Below are 22,277 nucleotides of genomic sequence, written 5' to 3'. Positions count from 1 at the left end.
CCCAGGAGACCAACATATTTCTGATTTATCCATCCTCCTAATGCCCAGCTGGACCCTTGCCAGCATCTGTACTTGCCTGCCCCTTCCTGGATGAATTCCCTCCCTTGTAGGCTCCATTCCTTCGGCCCTTTCCAGCTTTGTCAGCCTGTCTGCCACTCTGGGGCCCTGCTTAGGGGCACTGTCACCACACTCTTCCCCAGAGGACTGGGCCTCTTATCGCCTGCCTGGGGATGGAGGTTGACAATCACCTTGGTGATCATTTACTCAGTGCCCACTGTGTGCCATGCTCTGTGCTGAGAGCTCTGTGGTTGGAGCCACAGTAGGGAATAACCCTGGATACTGTTTTCAGCACTTCCATAAGCTCTTGAGTAAATAGTAAACAGGTGGGACTCAGCTAAGGCAAAGATCATGCATGCAAAATGAGTGCCTGCTTTAGGGAAGAGAAACTTCAAAAAATTTACACCTGTACTTCTCACAGTATACAGTGATGATAGAATGTGCTATCTGAATTTATAGGATTTTCTTAAGTTTCTGAAGTATCCCAAATTTTCTCCATTAATGGATTTAAGGTATTTTTAATAGCTGTGTGTGTGTGAGAGAGAATTTTTATTGTGGTAAAATACATATAGCAAAATTTACCATTTTAACTATTTTAAAGGTTACAGCTCAGTGGTATTAACTATATTCTTAATCAGGGGCCCCCATCACCACCCACCATTGCCATAGCTCGTTCCATTTTGCAGAACTGAAACTCTCTGCAGTTAAACCATTAGCTCCCCACTCTCCCCGGCCCATGGCTCCTGGGCCCTGACAACCAATCTACCTCTTGTCTCTATGAATTGGACCACCCTCAGCAGCTCATGTATGCAGAATCATACTGTCTTTCTGGAACTTCGTTTAGCATAATATCCTCCAGGTTCATCAGTGTTGTAGCTTATTACAGAATTTCCTTCCTCTTCCAAGCTGAATAATATTCCATGGTGTGTACATGTCATATTTTGTCTGTTCACTGGCTGTCGGACACATGGGCTGCTTCCACGTTCTAGCTGTTGCAAACGATGCCGCCATGAGCATGGGTGTTCAGATGCCTCTTGCAGAGCCTGCTTTCGGTTCTTATGGGTGTGCACCCAGCAGTGGGATTGCTGGATCCAACGGCAATGCTAGTTTTAATATATTTTTACGAGAAGAATAAATGAAAGAAAATGGGATTGGGAGGGAGACAAACCATAAGTGACTCTTAATCTCACAAAACAAACTGAGTGTTGCTGGGGGGGGGGGGGTTTGGGAGAAGAGGGTGGGATTATGGACATTGGGGAGGGTATGTGCTTTCGTGAGTGCTGTGAAGTGTGTAAACCTGGTGATTCACAGACCTGTACCCCTGGGGATAAAAATATATGTTTATAAAAAATAAAATAAAAAAATATATTTTTAAAAAAGATTTTATTTATTTGACAGAGAGAGATCACAAGTAGGCAGAGAAGCAGGCAGAGGGAGAGGAGGAAACAGGCTCCCTGCAGAGCAGAGAGCCCGATGCGGGGCTCGATCCCAGGGACCCTGGGATCATGACCTGAGCCAAAGGCAGAGGCTTTAACCCACTGAGCCACCCAGGCGCCCCTAGTTTTAATATTTTGAGGAACCACCCTGCTGTCTTCCGCTGTGGCTGTGTCATTTTGCGTCCCCACCAACAGCGCACAGAGTTCTAATTTCTCCGCCTCCTCACCAACACTTTTTTTTTGTAGTAACCATCCTAATGGATGTGAGATGGTATCTCATTGGAGTTTTGATTTGGATTTCTCTAATGATTAGTGACCTTCAGTGTGCTTGCCATTTGTATATTTTTAAAAAATGTATTTGGCAGCCAGTTTGTCTGTTTTTTTTTTTTTTTTAAGATTTTATATTATTTGACAGAGACAGACAGAGAGAGGGAACACAAGCAGGGGGAGTGGGGGAGGGAGAAGCAGGCTTCCTGCTGAGCAGAGAGCCCGATGTGGTACTGGATCCCAGGACCTGGGATCATTGAGTTGAAGGCAGCTGCTTAGCCGACTGAGCAACCCAGGTAGCCCCATTCGTATATTTCTAAAGAGAAATGTCTATTCAAGTCTTTCACCCATTATTTATTTATTTATTTGGTTCTTCTTGTTGTGGTTATATTAGGAGTCTCACTATATTCTGGATATTCATTTTTTTAAAATTTTACTTTTTTATTATGCACTCCGTTAATACACTGCATAACCTTTAGAAGGGCTAGATGAGCATGACTGAGTTATTTTTCATCCATCAGGAAAATGCTTCCTTAATTGATATTCTCCAAACCCTTTGACACATAGTAACAATCAACTCCAGAGATGCACCTATCTCTTTGTATCAAACTCCACTGATATGGATAATAGGCAACCCTTTTTTTCTTGCTCCCATTGGTGAACCTGTGGATGTGCGCCGTGGCTATGCTGGGGATGACCAAGCACACGGCCATGACGCCAATCCTGGGCAGGATCTCGAACCACATCGCACCGCGGTGGCCAACGCCAAAACCCTCCTTCCCGGCCCGGTTAAAGGTCTGGATATTCATTCTTTATCAGCTATATCATTTACAAATATTTTCTCCCGTTCTGTGGGTTCTTTTTACTATGTTTACTTATCATCTCTGGAGGCCCAACATGGAATAGATATGTGATACCTGGGAAAAAGGAGGTCCAGAGAGGGTGTGTGGCCTAATGTCACACAGTAGATGGTCTGTGTGATGGAATACTCTGTGGTGGGCAAGGGTGGAACATCTAATCCCCCACCTCATTTGACACAACAGCCACAATCTTGTTCTGTTGTACAGATGGGTACACTGAGGCCCTGGGAGGGCCAGGTCTTACCCAAGGTCACAGTTGATTGAGTCAGGGGCAGAGCCAGGGGATGTGAAGCCAGGGAGATGGCTTAGGTACAGACGGGAGACTGCCTAGCTTTAAATCCTGGTGCTGCATTTGTGAGTGGCGACCTCTGGTGAGTTTTTGCTCGGAGTCTTCACTGTCTGCATCTGTGAAATGGGGCCTCGTGAAGCTCCTGTAAGGGGGCCAGGACACTCTGAACCATGGCCTCAGATACCACGTGGTAGCCCACCATCCCTCTGGCGCCAAAAAACACTCAGACTTGGGCTGGGCTGGGAAGAATAAACTTTAATCTCTCTGGGGATAGGGGCTCTGGTTCGGGTGCTCTCTAGGGCATTCTAGGTGGGGTCACGGAGCCGTGCACACGCACTCGGTACAGGCAGGTGAAGCGTGGGTTTCCCCAGTTGCTTGATATCTTCACCTTGACAGCCCCAAAAGCTCGGGCAGGCTGGTTCTGGAAGAGACTCACAGACATGGAGCCACTGGCTTCTACTCTGTCTGTCCAGAGGGATGTTTAGGGGTGGAAGGGAACTCTCCCATTTCACAGGTGGGAAAACTGAGGCTCAGAGAGAAGAATGGACTATCCTGAAGCCACACAGGAAATTGATGCTCAGGGACTGGGATGGAAGTTGCTGAGGCCAGAAGGACCGATATACTGTGACTGAGAAAGCATCCCAGCCGTCGGGCCCTGGCATATAGGGCTGCGGGACCCAAGGGCAAATCGCTGCCCCCTGTGGGGCCTCAGTTTCCCCTCTCTGTAGGATGGAAGGAGTAATATCTGCTTCCTAGGTTTGTTGTGGGCATGAAACAAGGTCCTGGAGCTAACTGGCCTGCCACCTGGTAGACATTCGCTCAGTGAGAGCTGCCTCCTCCTCTTTTTGCAACCCCCCGGCCCCCCCCGCCCAGGGGTGAAGTCCAGCGCAAAAGCTGGGTCTTGGCCTTTGAGATCTCACTGGATGCTTTGAACCTTCTAGGGAATTACAAAGGGGAACCTGAGGCCCAGAAAGGAAGGAAATGGCCAAGATCACGCAGATTTGTGGGGTCGGGGTTTGGGTCAGTGTCAGCCTGAGTCTCCGCGCCATTCTACCATCCATCCCTCATAGTCCTGCTGCTGTTCCCAGCTTCTGCCCCTTCAGGCCTCTGTTAGATCAGGACCTGATGATGGGGCCTCCCAGCGTGGAGATGTTAATTTGGAAGCCAGCAGCAGTCTGTTCCACATCTGCTGTCCCTGGAGGAACGGCAGCAGGCAGGCTGGGGGAAATGATGTAATCCTAGAAGCTGGATGGATCTCCTCAGGATCCCACTTTTTGCCCTGGGCAGTGGCTCCACACTCTTGAGTCTCAGTTTCCTCGCTTGTCACGTGGGCCGGTGACCGTTGTGCACACCCGGGGGTGAGAAGGGTTTCCCTGGAGAAAGCCCTGCACATGTGTACATTCAATATGTGCTCAACACGGGCTGCTTTTCTCAGTTACCTGGAGCTGGAACATCTGAATGATGTTTTCTGGCTGAAACTGAAATGCCCCCAGGAACACCTCTTCTTTGGGAGAGCCTTCCATGCCCTGTAGAATCAGAACCAAGGAGAAAGTATCAGGTACGGGCAGAGCCTTCAGAGGATGCTGCCCCTCTGCAGCCGAGACCTGCATACCTCCCAGGATGGGGAACTCCCTACCTCGTTGGGCATCATTCTATTGCAGGACAGAATATTGGTTAGGAAAGAGCACTCTACTGGGAACCAAAAGCCCGAGGGTCCTCTCCTAACTATCATTGACTTGTAGGATTTGGGTGTTTCCCTGACCCTTTTTGGACCTCAGTTTCCTTGTTAATGGCATCTGAAGACCAAACTGGCTCTGGAAAGCTTGGCTTTAGTTACCTGTCTTCCAACCTCAAAGGCTGTGATCAACTCAGAACCTGGTCACCCTCAGCCTTAACAGAGCCCCATCCAGCCCCCCTAGCACATTGGATTGTGCAGACGGAGTGCCTAGAGTCCCACCATAAGAGGCTGTCCCCTTAGCCAAGCCTCGCTCCTTGCTGGGGCATGCTCACGTAAATGACAAAGTCCTTGGGAGCGGTGTCCAGGCTGCCTGACAGCGAGATGGTCTTGGGGATGTGCTGCAGTGTCAGGTTGGACAGGTAGACCTTCTGGGCGAGTCGGATAGTCACCTGGCCTCGGTCCCCCGAGAAAGCCCAGCAGTTGCCAGGCGTCATGTTGGGCTGGAAGGGGCAGGTGCAGTGGGGGCTATGCTGGGTGGGTGGGTGAAGGTGAATTTCTCGTCCCACCCTGGCTCCCTGGACCTCCTTTGCCCTTTGCCTCCTGGATGAGCCAGATCTTTCCATCGACAAAGCTTAGCTCAAACACCACCAACTCCAGGAAGCTCTCCTGAGAGCTGGCAGCCAGAATTAGCTTTCCCTCAGCCCAGCACAGGGAGGGCAGGGGCCTGCTTGGGGCTGTGAGGGTTCCTTGACCCTCAAGTCTTGAGGGGTAGGTGCGGGGGCTCCTTCCAGTGCCAAAGCAGGCCGCCCTTCCCTGCCCCTGCCTCTTGTCTCCTGTTCCTACCTCTCCCCCAACCCTGGGGCCCCACCCCCTTTGTGCGCACCCCCAATGTCCGCTTCCAGGTCCTGTTCCCAGAACCCTGACCACACCCCTGCCTCTCTCTCCTCGTTCCCCCAATCCCCCTTGCCTCGAGGATCACGTCTGGGGGCTGCGCGTAGTTCCACAGCCTGATCCAGTTCCAGTAGGAGCGAGCCTTGTCGTGGTTGTACGTGGTTGACGTTTGCTCAAAATCGATGGAGGCCCCTGTATGGGAGGGAGGGTCAGACTGGGCTCAGACCAGAAGCCAGGTGAGCACTTTGGGTGAGTCACTGGCCCTCTCTGGACTTCAGTGTTCTCTGGGTAATGGGAGTAAGAAGAGTAGCACCAATAGGAATACTAACGTCCACCCCACAGGACTGATGTGAGGAGATGAGTTAGCCCACCAAAGCCCTTCCCTCCACATTGATGTCAACCTCATTATTTCCACGGCTATTGTTAGGACTATTTCACAGAGGAGGGCACTCCTGCCCTAAGAGTCTAAGCCAACACCCTCTGACCCCGCATGCCCTTGGGTCTGGATTAGCCCAGCCAGCCAGTCCACCCTGCCCGCCCCACCTCGCCTTCTTCCTTATGCCCCTCCTGTGCTCCTGCTGTGTCACATGGGGGTAACATCACAGGCGCTCCCCTGGGTCTGAAATACTTCTCCCTCCTGGCCAGGTCGCAACCCAAAGGTCCTCCCGCACACTCCTCTGCCCGGGGCCCCTCTCCCCCCACCATCTGCTCTGGTTTTCCACAGCACTGATTCCCACTTGCAATCAGCCCCTGTTGGTTTTTATGTGGTCGGACTCCCCGACGTGGGGCAGGTGTGGCTCTGCAGGGCTCCGGGTCTGGAGGACGGTGAATGGGTAGATGGGTTATGGGGACCTCCTCTCCCTGCCTTAGCTCCCCTTTTGAGATAACAGAAAATTGTAGCAAGAAAATCATCTGGGGGACAGAGGCTAGCTCTGACTGTGAACTTTCCAGTAGCAGAGAGTGCATCAGACCCGAACAGAAATCTATCATCTGAAGAGCTTCTGGGGAAACTTGAGGAAGGTAGATTAGTGGGGGAGAGGGGGTGAGGGGGGACTCACTTACCTATAGACTTTAGGGCAAAGTCTGGCTTTTCAATAAAATCTCCTTGTATCATCTTCATTATTTTCTGAGCAATTTTTTGCTGAGGAGGTAGAAAACACAAGCTGTGTGCTGACATCCGCAGATCACGTCCCTGCGTGTGTTCACGCCAGGTGACAGGCGGCTGCAGGAACTCCCTTGTCCTTAACTGTTTCCCCCTGCCTGTGGAGACGGTGGCTGGTCCTGGCACAAGATTCCCCCAGTCGCTGCGCTGTGAGGAGGCCCAGGTGACATAGAGCCATCCCTACCCCACCTCCACACTGGTTTTCCTCAGTGCTTCCACATGCCCCATGACAGGGTGTCCCACGTGGGACGGAACTCTGGGTGAAGTGAAGCGGTAGGGGGTCTGGAGTCAGACAGACTTTCACTGCTGAGGGGTTTGGGGCTAGTTACGCCCCCTCTGAATCCGGGCCTTCTTGTCTGGAACACGGGAATGATACTCATGTCCCCCTCCTGCTACTGTGGGGATGACAGCCAGGACTTACAAGGCTGCTCCTGTGTGCCAGGACCGTCCTCCATGTCCCATGTGTTAACTCTCAGCCCCTCACAACAACCCTCGGAGGTATGTGCTATGATCACCCCTATTTTTAAAGATAAAAATACTAGGGTACAAAAGGGAGCGTGGAGGGGAGCACCTGAGTGGCTCAGTCAGTTAAGCATCTGCCTTTGGCTCAGATTGTGATCCCAGGGTCCTGGGATCGAGTTCTGCATCGAGCTCCCTGTTCAGCAGGAAGCCTGCTTCTCCCTCTGCCTCTATCTCTGTCTCTGTCTCTCATGAATAAATAAACAAAATCTTAAAAAACAACAACAGAGTAGCGCATGTGAAGTCCTGTAGCTGGTAAGATGCAGACCCAGGCACTTCGGTTCCAGCATTTGGGCTCTTAGTTACTAGCTCTCCTGCCAGATATAGCCTGTAAGCACTTAACCTAGTTGGTGCTCAGGAAAGGCTGGCTATTATTAGTATCTGACTCTTGAAAACTGTGGTATATTGTATTTCCCCAAAATGGCCGCAGCAAAGTCTCCTGTGACACACTTTTCTTTCAATACAACTTTGATACTAAAGTTCCCTCCCTTCAGTCTGGGTGGGCCTGTGGCTATGGTAGAGGTGAGGCCATGTGACTTCTGGACTAAGCCTAAAAGGGGCTACAGCTCTACTTGGTCCTCTGGGGACACTCATTCTTAGAAGCCAGCTACCATGCTGTGAGGAAGACCACACAGCACTGAGAGCTCAAGTATGGGTGCTTTCATCAACAGCCTTGAGTTCCCAACTGATAATCAATATCAACTTCTAGACATGAGAGTGAAAAAGCTTCCAGATGGGTCCAGATAGAGTTGCCAAGTCACCCCAGCCTTCAGGTCTTCCTAGGTGAGGCCTCAGACACTGTGGAACAGTGGCAAACAAAATAGCATTCTGCTTGAATCCCTGACCCACAGAATCTCTGAGAGTGATCAAATGATTGTTTTGCATCACCAAGTTTTGGAGTAGTTTGCTGTGTGACAAGAGTAACCAGACTAGCCACGGTGTTACAGGACAGTTATTATGATTTGTTTTGTTGATGTGGAAACTTGGAAAGTTTGATGACCTGCTTAACCTCCAAAAGGTAAGAAAAGGGGACACCTCAGAGGCTCACTTGGTTAAAGTGGCTGCCTTTGGCTCGGGTCATGATCCCAGGGTCCTGGGATGGAGCCCCGCATGAGCCTCCTTGCTCAGTAGGGATATCCTGCTTCTCCCCTGCTTGCTACTCCCCTTGCTTGTGCTTGCTCCCCCTCCCTCTCTGTCAAATAAATAAAATCTTCAAACAAACAAACAAACCCCCAAAAGGTAAGAAAATATATTTCATCCAGAATAGAATAGAAATCTATGAAAAGGAACACCTAGAAAACAAAAAAGAAAATTCTTGGGAATTCATAATATATTAACAGAAACAAACAAACAAAAACCCAGTAGAAGTTTTGGTAGGCAAAGTTGAGATCATGTTCTCAATTTCAGAACAAAGAGAAGAAAAAAGGGAGAATTGGAAGAAAACAGAAGATGAGTTCAGAAATTTAACATCCAAATAATAGGAGTTTAAAAAATGAGAATAAAACAGATATGGCTGTGGGGAAAATACCCATTTAATCACATGAGTAAAGAAGACTTTTTAGGGCTAAAAGACATGAATATCCACATTGTAATGGCCCCAAGGGTAGCCAGCCCATAAGCACACTATCATGACATTTAAGATGTAAGGTGAGATGCAGGGCTTCCTGGTAAGACTTAGTAAATTAAAGAGGATCAATTCTTCCACTATGAAAACAACTAGGAAAAGCCATATAGTCTATAAATAATATTTTAAAGCCACCACTGAGCTATGGGAGTAATGAGGACAAGAAGGATTAAAATTCTATAGAAGAGAGAACCATTCTGAAATTTCCTGACAATATTTTAATCCCTGAGGGCATTTGCTAATTCTGGGCATGGGCTGAAGACGTGGGCTTAGGCTGAATAAGGGCTGCTACTGGTGAAAGATAAAGCAGCAAAGATTTTAATAGTCACAAAGGACTAAAAGGACAAAAGTGGAAACTTGATGAGCCTCAAACCTGAATAGTTTCCCCATAAGATGTTAATTGTAACCCAGAACTACAGAAGAGGTTAAAGAGCTACTTGAAAACTTCTGAAAGAGTAAAACTTTCCAGTTTCACAACGTTTGGGAAACTAAGTCCCATTTAAATAAACCCAAGCAAGAGATTAAAGCCTTACAAACATCTTCCTAGTATATATAACAATCATTTGGAGGGCTTGTTGAAACATAGATGGTTGGTTCCCATCCTTAGTAGGTTGGAGGGGCGCCCATTAACTCAAATTTCAGGTATTTCCCCAGGTAATGCTGATGTTGCTGGTATGGGGGTCATACTCTGAGAACCACTGCCTTAGAAGGAGTGGTGAATCAATACTGAGAAGCTGTAGCTGCACCTAAGGACTAAACCAATCATGGGCACAATTAAAGGCTAAGAATCCAAGCTTGTCCCTGTCAGAGAAGGTTACCCCTGGGGTCAGAGATTTTGCATTGATGCAAGGCTGGAAGACAAAATTGGAGACTTGGGAAGCCTCAAACATGTGGTCAGTCTTTCCCAATAAGAGATCTACCAAAAGTTTGAAGCTGCATGGGTAGGATATCGAAGGGTTACCCTTAACCTCTGACTAAATCTTTCACAAATTGCAATCCAGGTCTGAATCAGCTGAATGAAGGTCTACATAGAAGTGATCACAGTACTCATCTTCCTTACAAAGAAAAGGGAGAACGCTCTCTAGTTGAAGTTATAATTTATATCTGGAGCATATAGTTCCTTCATATACAATGTCCAGAAAAACACACAAAAAATCTAGACATGAAGAGACAAGACCATATGATTGAAACTCCAAAGAAAAACAGACGATAGAAAAAGACCATAGATGATCCAAATATTGGATTTAGCAGACAAGGATTTAAAATAACTATGATAATATGTTAAATAAAAGAAAATAAAATTTATTGGAGAATTATGTTGGAGAATTTCAACACAGAATTAAAATTTATGAAAAAGAATCAAAAGTATATTCCAGGGGCGCCTGGGTGGCTCAGTGGGTTAAGCCTCTACCTTCGGCTCAGGTCATGATCCCAGGGGCCTGGGATCGAGTCCCGCATAGGGCTCTCTGCTCAGCAGGGAGCCTGCTTCTCCTCATCTCTCTCTCTGTCTGTCTCTCTGCCTATTTGTGATCTCTCTCTCTGTCAAATAAATAAATAAAATCTTTAAAAAAAAAAGTATATTCCAGAACTAAACAATGCAACATATGAAGTTAAGAACTTACTGGAGAAAAATTAATAGTAGATTGGACAGAACAGAATACAAGATCATTAGTGAACCTGAAGAAATGTGAATAGAAAACATCAAAAACTGAAGCATATAGAGAAAAAGAATGAAAACCAAACACACCAGGTAATAGCATAGGAATCACATGGAACACACTCTAAAAATCTAGCATAGATGTTACTGAGTCCTGGGAGTGGAGATAGATAATGGGGAAGAAACAGTATTTTAAGAAACAATAGCTGGGGTGTTTTGGAGGCTCAGTAATTAAGCATCGGCCTTCAGCTCAGGTCATGATCCCACAGTCCTGGGATCAAGCCCTGCCTTGGGCTCCTTGTTCAGCATGAGGTCTGCTTCTCCCTCTCCCATTCCCCCTGCTTGTGTTCCCTCTGTCGGTCTCTCTCTGTCAAAAAAATAAATAAAAATTTTTGAAAGAAATAATAGCTAAGAAATTTAAAAAACTATCGAAAAACATCAACTCATAGATCCAATAAGCTCAGCAACCCCACCCCAAACAGGTTAAATATAGAACACTGGAAATAAGAAGAACATCCTACAAACTCCCAGAGATAGGAAAAAAATAACAGACCATACTCAAAGGCCCAATACTAGCACTATTACACTTCTCAACAGCAACAGTATAACTAGAACACAGTAGTGGAATTCCTTCAAAATTTTCAGGGGAAACTTTCGTAGCAAGGCTTTTATACCCAGCCAAACTATCAATCAAAGGCAAGAATAAAATAAAGATATTTTCAAATGTGCAAGTTCTAAGTAAATTAATAGGTCTCCTATTTCACTTTCTTCCAGGAAGTTATTGGGGGATGTGTTCCACCAAAACTTGAGAAATGAAACAAGGCATTAAACAAAGAGAGAAGTCAAATGTTTGGGAAGAGAATGGCCAGTATCTCACCTCATCTGACATGGCTTCCATCAACTGGAGCTTAGCAATGAGCTGGGTCATGTTACCTCGGAGGTCCTGGATTTCCCCAGTGTGATGCCGTACCTTCTCCTGGTACATTCTTAAGAGGAAGGAGTTAAAACATGGACCAACTGGTTTGTGATGCTGCTCTTGTCACTCTCAGCTTCTACTTTTGTCAGTCAGCCCACAGAGAATTAGCATCACATTTTCTCACTTTCCTGGCATATCCATCAGATTCTTATCTTTGAAATACTACTCATACTCCTCTTCCTACTTGGAATATTTTAAAATTCAACTTACTCCTTCCAAATATTCCTGAGTATTTATTTGCAATTAAGGATGCTGCCACCAGGTGGTATCTTGTTGGCTAAAATTTCTACTCAGCTACCATTTGCTAAGCACTAACCTTAGGCTGGGAATTATTCAGAACAATTTGCATTTTCTTTAATTTTCATAATTACCCAGAGCAAGGTGGGTGTTAACCTCATTTCATAAATGAGAAGTCAAAGGCCCAGAGAGGTGAAGTAACTTGCAAAAGTTTAGCCAGGTAGGAAGTATGGGAGCTGGGATTTAAATCTAGGTTGGTCTGAAGGCAGAGCCCACAATCTTAGGCAATACATCACAGGCCCTAGATATAGTTCTGGTTTTTAGGTGATAATAGGACTATTTAGCAGATTCTTCTTACCTCAAGCTTTGCAGTGGACTATTTATGCTGTCATCCTGGTAGGGTATTGAGGAAAGCAAGGGATCTTTTTCAGATGGCCTAATCTGGGCCCAATTGAACTTTATCCATCTATTCTCCCACAACCATAAATTTATCTATTCACCCACCTACCATCTATCCAAAACCCAATATAACCTCCATTTTAAATCCATCCATCCACATCCATCCCCACTTCCACCCATCCACTATTCCATCCAAAAACATTTCCCACTCATCTACTCTTCCATTTATCCAAATTTCCTTATTCACCCACCCTCCTGTCCATATAACTTACCTTATATATTGACCCTTTCACCAAACCATTCACTTTCCCATCTATCCAACCTCTCAACAACCATATGTCCATCCATTCATCCAACCATCCATCCCTCCATCCATTTATCCACCTGTATATCACATCTGCCCTTCCATATGTCCATTTTCTCATCCATTCAATCTCCCATTCATCCATCCATCCCCACAGCCATTTCCGCACTTCCCTGAATTCATCACTTCCACTCTCCCATCCATTCTCTCTCCATTCCACATTTCCATCTGATCATCAGTCAACCAACATTGACAGCAGAGCACTGTGCCCCAGCCCATTCACTGGAATGAATCAGACCTGGCTCTGTCTTCAAGAGAGCTCCCAATACAGTTGGGAAAACAGTCATGATTACAAAATATTGCATTCATGATTACAGAAAATTGTGGGAGGAAAGGGAAATATCATCACCTCCACCTGTAATTTCTGAGGGAAGTGACATTTTAGCTGAATCCTGAAGTATATAAAGGAGTCTAAAAGGGGAGAAGAGGAGAGGGAGGGACAAACTCCTCAGATCCCTTTTCTCTTTAGGCCTTCTGAGGCTATTTACTGTCCTCTGACAATAATCTCTGGCCACTGATTTCCTCCTCTTCCCTCCCCAGGAACTACAAAGCAAATGGTCTCATTTCATTTGAGCAGAACAAACTGCCTTGTGTAGAGAGAGAATTGTGTTCCATCCTCACTCTCCCACTTTAGGAGGGAGACTTGGCAAAGGAAAGATAGGTCACCTCTGGGAGTGAGTGACAGGAGAGTCCTTCTGTAAGAAGAAGAACTATTGTATCTGACCTTTTAAAGTCACATTTTGGTGGGAGAGATGGGTTCCAGGTAGGTGTCATGGCAGGGGCAGAGATTTGGGGCTGGGATGATTCAGAAACTGACTAGGGCCCAGATATGGTGAGAGTGAGAGAAGGTGATGGAGGCAACATTGTCTGGTTGGAGTGAGGCTAGTCAGTGGTGGGACCTGAAGAGAGGCACACTCACCTGCCAGACTTCCATTTTGGATGGTAAGTGCATAGAAAACATCCAGAATCCTGTGGGGACAGGAGAATGAGAGGAAGCCATTTAAGATGAAAGGTTGAAAGCTTGGGCTTTGGCATTAAGGTATCTGGATTCAAATTCCAGCCTTGGCACTAACATTGCACAACTTTGGAAGAACTTACTCTCTCTATACCTAAATTTCCTCCTCTGTAAAATGGGAATAACAGTAATATCCACTTCATGATCAAACAACATCATCTATGCAAAGTGTCTCACATAAACCAAATAATCCATGTCCCATCTCCTTCCCCCATCCCAATTCTACTGGGGATAATTGATGAAGAAAATAAGATGGTCTTCCCTGCATTTTATGATCTCTGTGCTACCTGAAATCCTACCATTCAAGCCATTATTAAAAGTCTTTAAAACTTATTTGTTATTCATGATGAAACAACCAACAAACCAGGAATAGAATGGAACTCTCTCAATCTGGTAAAACCCATGTATGAAAAACCCACAGCTAGTAACATGCTTAATGGTAAAAGACTGGATGCTTTCTTCCAAAGATAAGTAACAAGACTAGTATGTCTACTCTTGCTATTCTTTTTCTTTAAGATTTTATTTATTTATTTGAGAGAGAGTAAGAGAGAGCACAGCAAGGAGAGGGGGAAGCGGGCTTCCTGCTTGGAGAAGGAACTCAATGTAGGGCTTTATCCCAGGACCCTGGATCATGACTTGAGCAGAAGGCAGATGCTTAACCTACTTGAACCACCCAGATGCCCCTACTCTTGTTATTTCTATTTAACATTGTCCTGAAGGTTCTAGCCAGGTCAGTTAGTCAAGAAAAAAAAATAAATGGCAGATGACAATACCTTGCATAAAGAATCCTAAAGTATCTAAGACTGGGTGTCTTGCTCAGTGTTAGAACAGCAAGGATACAAGATCAGTATATGAAAATCAATTATATTTCTAAACACAAGCGATAAACAATCTGAAAATGAAATTAAGAAAATAATTTCATTTGCAATAGCATCTCAAAGAAGAAAATACTTGGAATAAATTAAACAGAAGTGCAAACCTTGCACTCTGAAAGAAACAAAACATAATTGGAGGAAGTTAAAGACATGGAGATATATATGTATCAATAATGGAAAGATAACCCATGTTCATGGATTAGAAAACTTAATATTGTTAAGGTAACACTACTCCCCAAATTCATCTATGAATCAATGCAATCGCTCTCAAAACTCCAGTAGACTTTTTTTAAGAAATGGAAAATTTGACCCTAAAACTCATATGGAAATGTAAGGGAGTATAACTGCCAAAATAATTTAAGAAGAATGAAATTGGAGAACTCAAACTTCTGGATTTCAAAACTTACTATAAAGTCATAGCAATCAATCCAGGGTAGTACTGGCAAATAGACATATAGATGAAGGGAATAAAATTAACAGTCCAGAAATAAACCCTCACATTTATGATCAATTAATTTTCAATAAGGGTGCCAGACAATTCAATAAGGAAAAAATAGTCTTTTCAATAAATTGAACAACTGGATATCTACATTCAAAAGAATGGAGTTGGATCCTTACCTCACACCATATGCAAAAATTAGCTCAAAAATGGATCATAGATCTAAAAGTAAGGGCTAAAACTATACAAATCTTGGAAGAAAAAGTGGTAGTAATTCTTTATAACTTTAAGTTAGGCGATAGTTTCTTGCATCTGACATTAAAGCACATATATAACAAAAGAAAATATAGATAAATTGGACTTCATCAACATTTTAAAATTTGGGGTGCCCGGGTGGCTCAGTTAGGCACCTGCCTTCGGCTCACATCATGATCCCCGGGTGCTGGGATTGAACCCCTCAACAGGCTCCTTGCTCAGCAGGGATTCTGATTCTCCCTCTTTCTCTGCCTCTTCCTTAGTTTGTGCACGCTTTCTCTCTCTCTTGCTCACTCTCTCTCTCAAATAAATAAATAAAATCTTTTTTAAAAATTAAAAAATTTGTGTCACAAAGGACACTCATCAAGAAAGTGAAAAGACAACCCACAGAATGGGAGAAAATACTTGCAAATTGTATATCTGATAAGGGACTTGCATCCAGACTATATAAGAAACTCTTACAAGTCAATAATAAAAAGACAAACCAATTTAAAAATGGGCCAAGATCTGAATAGACATTTCTCCAAAGAAGATCTACAAATGACCAATACGCACCTGAAAAGATGCTCAACATCTTTAGGGAAATGAACTAAAAACCACAATGAGATACCCACTGCCACCCTCAGATGGCTAAACTAAAAGACAGATAATAACCAGTGTTGGTGAGGATGTGAAGAAATTGGACCCTTATACATGCTGGTGGGAATGTAAAATGGTGCAGCTACTTTGGAAAAAAGTTTGGCAATTCCTCAGATAGTTAAGTAGAGACTTGCTGCATAACTCAGCAATTCTGCTTCTAAATATATATCCAAGAGAATTTAAAACACATATCCACACAAACATTTTACTGGAACACTCACGGGAACATTATTAATGGTGGTCAAAAAGCGGAAAGAATTGTATTATCTATCAAACAGTAGATGGGCAAACAAAATGTGGCATATCCATACATGGAATATTTTCAGTAATAAAGAAGGGTCAAATGCTGAGCCATGCTACATCATGGATGAACCTTGAGAACACAACAACAAGTGAAAGAAACCACCAAGACCCCATAGTATCGTATGATTCTATTTATATGAAATGCCCAGAATAGGCAAATCCATAGAGACAGAAAGTAGATTAGTGATTGGTTGTCTAGGTCTGGGGTGAGGGGGAATGGGAAATGATGGATAGGGACTGAGGAATAAGTCTTCTTGGAGGTAGTGAAAATACTGGAATTTGATAGTGGTGATGGCTGTAGGACTTTGTGAATATACTAAAAACCAGTGAATTAGACACATGAAAAATGGTGATCTTTATGGTATGCAAATTATATCTCAATAAAGCTGTTATTTAAAAAAATGTTATTTGTTAGGTTAAGTTTCCTAGGAATTTCTAATTTCCTAGGAAATCCACACCCATCCCCCAACCCCGAGTCCCTGGGCCAATATGGTTGAGTGGAGAGAGGAGATCCCTTTGCTTGGGAAAGTAAAGCCATGATGTGGGAGGTGATAGCAGTGGCTGGAAGGAGCCACAGAAAACTCAGAAGTGGGTAATAATTATCATGTCATGGTTGGGGGAGAACTTTACAGTTTTCAAGGCTTTTCTTAGTTTTCCAAAAATTTCCTTGGTCATCAGTTAATTTACTCCTCACAGCAACACTCATTAGACAGATGGGGAAACTGAGGCTCCTAGAGGGTCACTGTCTTGCCCAGGATGACATAGTCAGTGTCAGAGCCTTCACTCTTTCCCTCCCCAGGTTGGGCAAGAGCTCAGGGATACCTCCACCTGGGGCAGGGCCCTGGAAACGTACCAAAAGCACAGAGGACCAGAACACCTGTCTTTTCCATGAGCTTCTGGAAGAACAGCTTGCATCTGGAAGACAGAATCAGCAGTCAATGTGAAGAAGGGCTTTGCACAGGCTAGCAATTCTTGGCCTGGCCTTTGCCCTTTTCCTACCTGGCAGGGCAGGACCCACCCTGGGCAGTTAGACACCCCCTCCAAGACGCTGGCTGAGTCCTGGGGCTACGCAGCATCACAGGGGAAAGAAAGCTCTTACCCAGTATTTGGGGCCATCAGAGATCCACTGACAGTGGTCACCCACATCCTCTTCACACCCTTTCTCTATCGGCGAACTGTCTGTCCCTTTCTTTCTGTCCTGGTGACCACGTCCTTCAGAGTTCAGCACAAATGAACATCCCCTCCTTCTGTGACCTCCAGAGTCAACACTGACCTCCTCCTCTTACCACTGATTTGGGTTTCTGTCTGTCTTCCTCTGATTGGGAGCTCAGGAGTGGTGAGAGTCAAGGCTGGGTTCAGAATAGACATTAAGATGTTTGGAATGCAAACTCTAAGTGAATGAATGATGTGGAAAGCTCTACAGGAATTTGGAGGAGTTTGCATGGACCAGAAAGGTGAAGGGAAAGGATGGGACCTGCATTCCAAGCAGGAAAAACAGCATGTGTCAAGGTACTGGGGCAGAAACAGGAATAGCAGGTTCAGGGGGTAAGAACCCTAACCTTGCTGGCCCAGTGGGTCCACAGCAAGATGCATAATGAGGCAGCTCAAAAAGGAAGCATGGGGAAGGATTCTGGAAGGCTGCAGGCAAAGGAGGGAGTCACTTTCTGAAGAGAGGGGATATAATAAAAGCCAGGTTTGGGATGTCTTCTGTGGTCTGGTGATCAAGAGGAGGTTCAAACCAGTGAGGGGGCTGCCATGGTTCCCAGCCCCATCAGCTTCCCCCTCTCCAGCCTCCCCCTGCCAGCCTCCCCCTGCCAGCTCCCCACTCCCCAACCTCCCCTGCCAGCCTCCCCTCCCCTCGCCTGCCCGTGCCCACCTGCAGGTATTAAACAGAATCTGGTGAGCCTGAGTCCTCAGGAAGCAGGCCAGACAGGTGATCCAGGCTGCGGAGGAGGCAGGAGAGCCATGAGCAGCTGCACCCTTGTTCTTACTCTACAAAGCCTTGCAGGGGGCGAGGCCCTCTTGCTGGGAGACCCTCCCAATTTTCTAATCGAGCCCAGGGTAACCCTGCTCTGCTTATGGGTCAGCACCAGCTCTGAGGGAGGACAGGTCCTAGAGGTGAGCCCGGCTTGTGACTGGCAGTTAATGGCTACCTCACAGTGACTCCGGAGCACAAGAAGTCTGGGGTGTGCCTCTGCCCATTCCCAGACACTGGGAGCTTCTCAAGGGCAGGGTCCCTGTCTGGTTTATCCCTGGGGGCCCTGCATTGCCCAGCATGGAACTGGATAGAAAGTTGGGGTTCAGAATAGATAAGTAGGTGGGAAGACACATGAACGGACAGAAGAATGGTGAGACAACAGCTTGGAAGTTGGCTGAGTAGGAAGACAGATGAGTTGATGGAAGGCTAGCTAGAAGGATGGACAGGTGGACGACTGGGTGGGTATGAATATTAGCAGATAAAGGTTGGGGAGGACCTGATGGTTGACTCATTGAATGGCTGGCTGGCTGAGCTAACGGGGTGCACGGCTATTACAACAGATGTTCCGAGAAATGACTGGGTGATGAGTAAGTGGAGGGGCAGGTGGCCGAACTTTGGGGTGTGCTCAGACCATGTTCCAGAAGTGAGGGTGCATCACATCAGACCATTCCCATGACGTCACCCATGGCCTCCTGGTCCAGGGCCCGGGCAGGTGGTTGAGTAGGGGAGCGCCCGACAGCTCTACCTCTAAACGGCATGTCTCCCTCCGACACCCTCTCTCCAGCCACCAAAGAGATCCTGGCTGGAATGACACTCCTGACACTTTCAGAGTTCCCTCCCTCCCCGGCAGCCAAGCGGAGGCCTTACTTCCCCAGGTCAGCCAACCTGTGGCTGGACCCTTTTCTCTGGCCCACGCTGAAGGTCAGGGCGGTTCTCAGTATATACATACACACACAGGCCAGCAGGCACTGGGTTAGGCCCGGGGCTGGGACACTGAGGCGAATGGGCAACACGAAGGCATCACCTGCAGAGAGCACAGGGGCTGTCATATCAGGGCCAGCCTTGGGGACCCTGTGCCTTGCAGACACCAGAGGAGCACCCTGAGCTGGGGGCAGACATCCCTGCTCCCCACCCTGCCCCTCGCTGAGTGACCCCGGGGTTCCCATCTGGACGTATCTGAGCCTCCTTGCTCCTCACAAAGACCCCGGGGCTCCCCCTCCCCTCCCTGCTCACTCTGGTTCAGGTTCGACAAATTGTCCTCTGTTACCCGGCAGGTGTTCCGGCCTCTTGGGGCGACCCTGGGGATGACAAGATTCACAATCGCATTTTATAATTTTAAAGAAACGTGGTGCCCCCCTGTTCCAGATTGAGAGAATGAGGTGCAGAGAAGTTTGCCCGAGACCCCCAACCTGTGAATCAGGAACACAACCAAGTCTGACCGACCCCAAACCCAAGTCTCTTTTGAGACTTTTGAGACCTGCTCGGTCTCCCAGCAGGAGGACTCTGGTGTGGTAGTCACCAGTGGTTATCACCCAAAAGCCAATCCCTCCCCTCGCTGGCAGGAGGCTGATTTTGGCCCCTTGTCCCCCTCCTACCCTGTGTGAGTTTCGATAATCCTAATTGCTCTAAGCCTGCTCTAAACCTACCCCCAGCGCCTTGCTGCTTATTGGGTCGGGGGCGGGGGGGAGGTCTGCAGGGGTGAGGGGTGGGCTGGGCTTGGGTATAGGGGTCTGACACTTGCGGAAAAGGCTTTCTTGTTGTTAAAATGAGACCCACGCGAAGCAAGTCCCGTTCTCTTTGTACCTAGACAGCCAGGCTTCTCTGGGCCGCTGGAGCTGTCACAGTGGGGAGGCCAACAGGGAGAGCGAAATGATAGTGGGGACCTGGGTCTCGGGGACACTGCAGACACGTGGAGTTGACGTGCTCTGGAGCGACCCACCTCGTGGGAACTCTTGGTGTGTGAGATAACACATTTTTTTAATTTCTTAAGACAATGGTCTCTGAACATTTATTATTACACCCTCTTCCAATGTATTTATGTTTATTTCTTAAGAAATGATATATACACAGGCACCTGGGTGGCTCGCCCTTTGGCTCAGGTCATGATCTCAGGGTTCTGGGATCGAGCCCTGTATCAGGCTCTCTGCTCAGCGGGGATCCTGCTTCCCCCTCTCTCTCTGCCTGCCTCTCTGCCTACTTGTGATCTCATTCTCTCTCTGTCAAATAAATAAATAAATAAATAAATAAAAGAGATTTTATATATATATTACCACATAAATATGATTTACTCTTTCAAAAGTGCAAATCTGTTCATATATTCCTAAGTAATAGAAATTAAAAGAGGATGCGCTGAAAATATACACACTGAAGTTCTAGTAAGTTCTCCCCTTCACGCAGGGGATTGTTTTCCATACCCTTTGGAATATACACGCCCCCTTCTGGGGGCCCCAGCGATAGGCAGAGGTGAGCATTTCACCACCTACCCGCCGTCTCCCTCGCTAACCTGGGACCTCTGTGGGGGCTGGTGCAGCCCATGTCCCCGGCACCCTGCCCAGTGCCCGCATACAATAGGTGCTCAATAAGCACGTGTTGAAGGGATGACTGCCCCTCCACTCCCTTGGCGGGGAGATTTTAGGAAAGCAACCACCAAACCTTCCTGACCTTGGCTGCTGCCTCTGTGAAGGCCGTCAGTCATGCCTGCTCATCTCCAGGGAGAGGGCCGAGGGCCAGCATTTGGTAAACTGCAAAGAACCGAGGAGGGAGGGGGCTGCCGTCCTCACCTCCTGGGCCGGACAACATCCTCCGGCAGGTCACACAGGTCCACGGGGCTCCTTGAGGACCGTGGCATCAATTTTCTTCTCTAGGAAATCGAGGGGGAATGGTACTGGGGCTCTGGGGGAGTTGGCAAGGGAGAAGTGGCTGCCGCTGCCGCCAGCTCCTAGTGTTCCCTGGCAGGGGCCGCAAGGGGTCTCGCTGGGTCAGGTGGAGCTGTGGGCATTGTGACCTCAGAGCAGGGGGCGGGGGATGGGGGAGAGAGCTCTGTCTCTTAGCTCTTAGCTTGGTTCCGGAACTCCTCCTTGGCCAACCCATTCTGACCCACTTTCCACTTTTTAAGATGAGGCCCCAGGCCAGGAAGGGTCATGCCAGGATCTCAGCAGCTGGGCAGGAGCAGAGCGGAGGCTCCAATACCCAGACCAGGCTTTCTTTGTGCCCCTCACCCCCCAGCTCCTTCCCTGCTCCAAGCTTCCCAGACTTGCCACCTGCTTAGGCTATGCTTCAAGGCATCTTATATGTGGGTCTGCTCACTGCTGAACATTTCGCAGAACACAGAATATTGCATATGCTGTTATTTTAATAAAATTCTGCATTTCCTGGAGACAAATAAAAGCACAACAGGGTGGAAATGTCTGGCTATGTTTTTTTTCCGTCAGCCCTGCCGATGGAGAGTTTATTTGGATTGTGAAGCTAAAAGGAACTCCTTTTGCCCCTGGGTGGCAGTTGCTGAAATTGTAGGCTAAGTTGCTGTGGGCCAACTTAGCCTACAAGGCAAAGATTTGCCCCTCAGGAAGGCCTGCATACTAGAACCTGAACGTGGAACTGTGTTAGGTTACAGAACAAAGATGATCTGGGGCTTGCAGATGGGATTAAGGTCGCTAATCAGCTGATCTTGAGATAGAAGAATATTCTGGCTTATCCCAGAAGGGTCTGTAAATGGAAGAGGGAGGCAGAAGGGACATGGATGGAAGCATGAGGAACCCTCAGCCCCAACTTGCTGGTTTGAAGGTGATGAGGCCTTAAGGCAGCCCGTGAAAGCAGCCTCCGGCAGCTGGAAAAGGCAGGGAAGCAAATCCTCCCTTAGAGTTTCAGAAAGGAACAAAGTCCTGCCAATACCTTGATTTCCGCTAAGCCACATCCATGCTGGACTTCTGACTTCCAGAAATATAAGATAATAAGTTTGTGTTTTAAGTCACTGCGTTTGTAGCAATTTGTTATAGCAGCAATAGGAAACTCATATGGTACCTCTGAGAATCTTCAGTGAAGGGGAAGCCCTGAAATGCTGCCCCCAGAATTGGTACAAGGGCCTTTCAGTTGTTCATTCATTCATTCATCCATTCATTCAACAGATACTCACTGAGCATCTGGTGTGTTCCAGGCACTGGCTCTAGAGGTGAACAGCACCACTCCTGTCCTGGGGGCTGGTGGAGAGCCTTGCATGTCTTAGGCGCTCACCCAACCATGCTGGCCACTGCTGTAGGGCGAAGGGGCTGAGAATCTCCCTTCTTTGTGTCCGCGGGCTGTCAGTCACTGCGCCCCACACTGGATATGTCGAGGAAGAGGAAGTATTCATGCCAAGAGC

The 22,277-nt window shown here is 47.0% G+C and overlaps 2 protein-coding genes across 2 annotated transcripts; both read right to left on the bottom strand.

Annotated features, from left to right (window-relative positions):
- Positions 1–2,180: 2,180 nt before the first annotated feature.
- On the bottom strand, positions 2,181–2,577 carry LOC131808139 (NADH dehydrogenase [ubiquinone] 1 alpha subcomplex subunit 1-like). Its single transcript, XM_059134097.1, has one exon. It carries the CDS (start codon positions 2,567–2,569, stop codon positions 2,294–2,296), a length of 276 nt encoding a protein of 91 aa, XP_058990080.1. The 5' UTR covers positions 2,570–2,577; the 3' UTR covers positions 2,181–2,293.
- Positions 2,578–3,150: 573 nt separating this feature from the next.
- Positions 3,151–20,902, bottom strand: SUN5 (Sad1 and UNC84 domain containing 5). The gene is made up of 13 exons (XM_059134096.1): positions 20,701–20,902; positions 19,154–19,218; positions 18,870–18,944; positions 17,819–17,885; positions 16,796–16,857; positions 13,336–13,385; positions 12,012–12,046; positions 11,318–11,426; positions 6,541–6,619; positions 5,555–5,670; positions 4,920–5,087; positions 4,349–4,435; positions 3,151–3,330 (listed from the first exon to the last, which is right to left on the bottom strand). Exons 1-13 carry the CDS (start codon positions 20,766–20,768, stop codon positions 3,205–3,207), a joined length of 1,107 nt encoding a protein of 368 aa, XP_058990079.1. The 5' UTR covers positions 20,769–20,902; the 3' UTR covers positions 3,151–3,204.
- Positions 20,903–22,277: the final 1,375 nt, after the last annotated feature.

This window comes from Mustela lutreola, chromosome 9 (assembly GCF_030435805.1).
Source record: "Mustela lutreola isolate mMusLut2 chromosome 9, mMusLut2.pri, whole genome shotgun sequence".
NCBI classification, from domain to species: domain Eukaryota; kingdom Metazoa; phylum Chordata; class Mammalia; order Carnivora; family Mustelidae; genus Mustela; species Mustela lutreola.
This window is presented reverse-complemented; position numbering and strand designations above follow the sequence as displayed.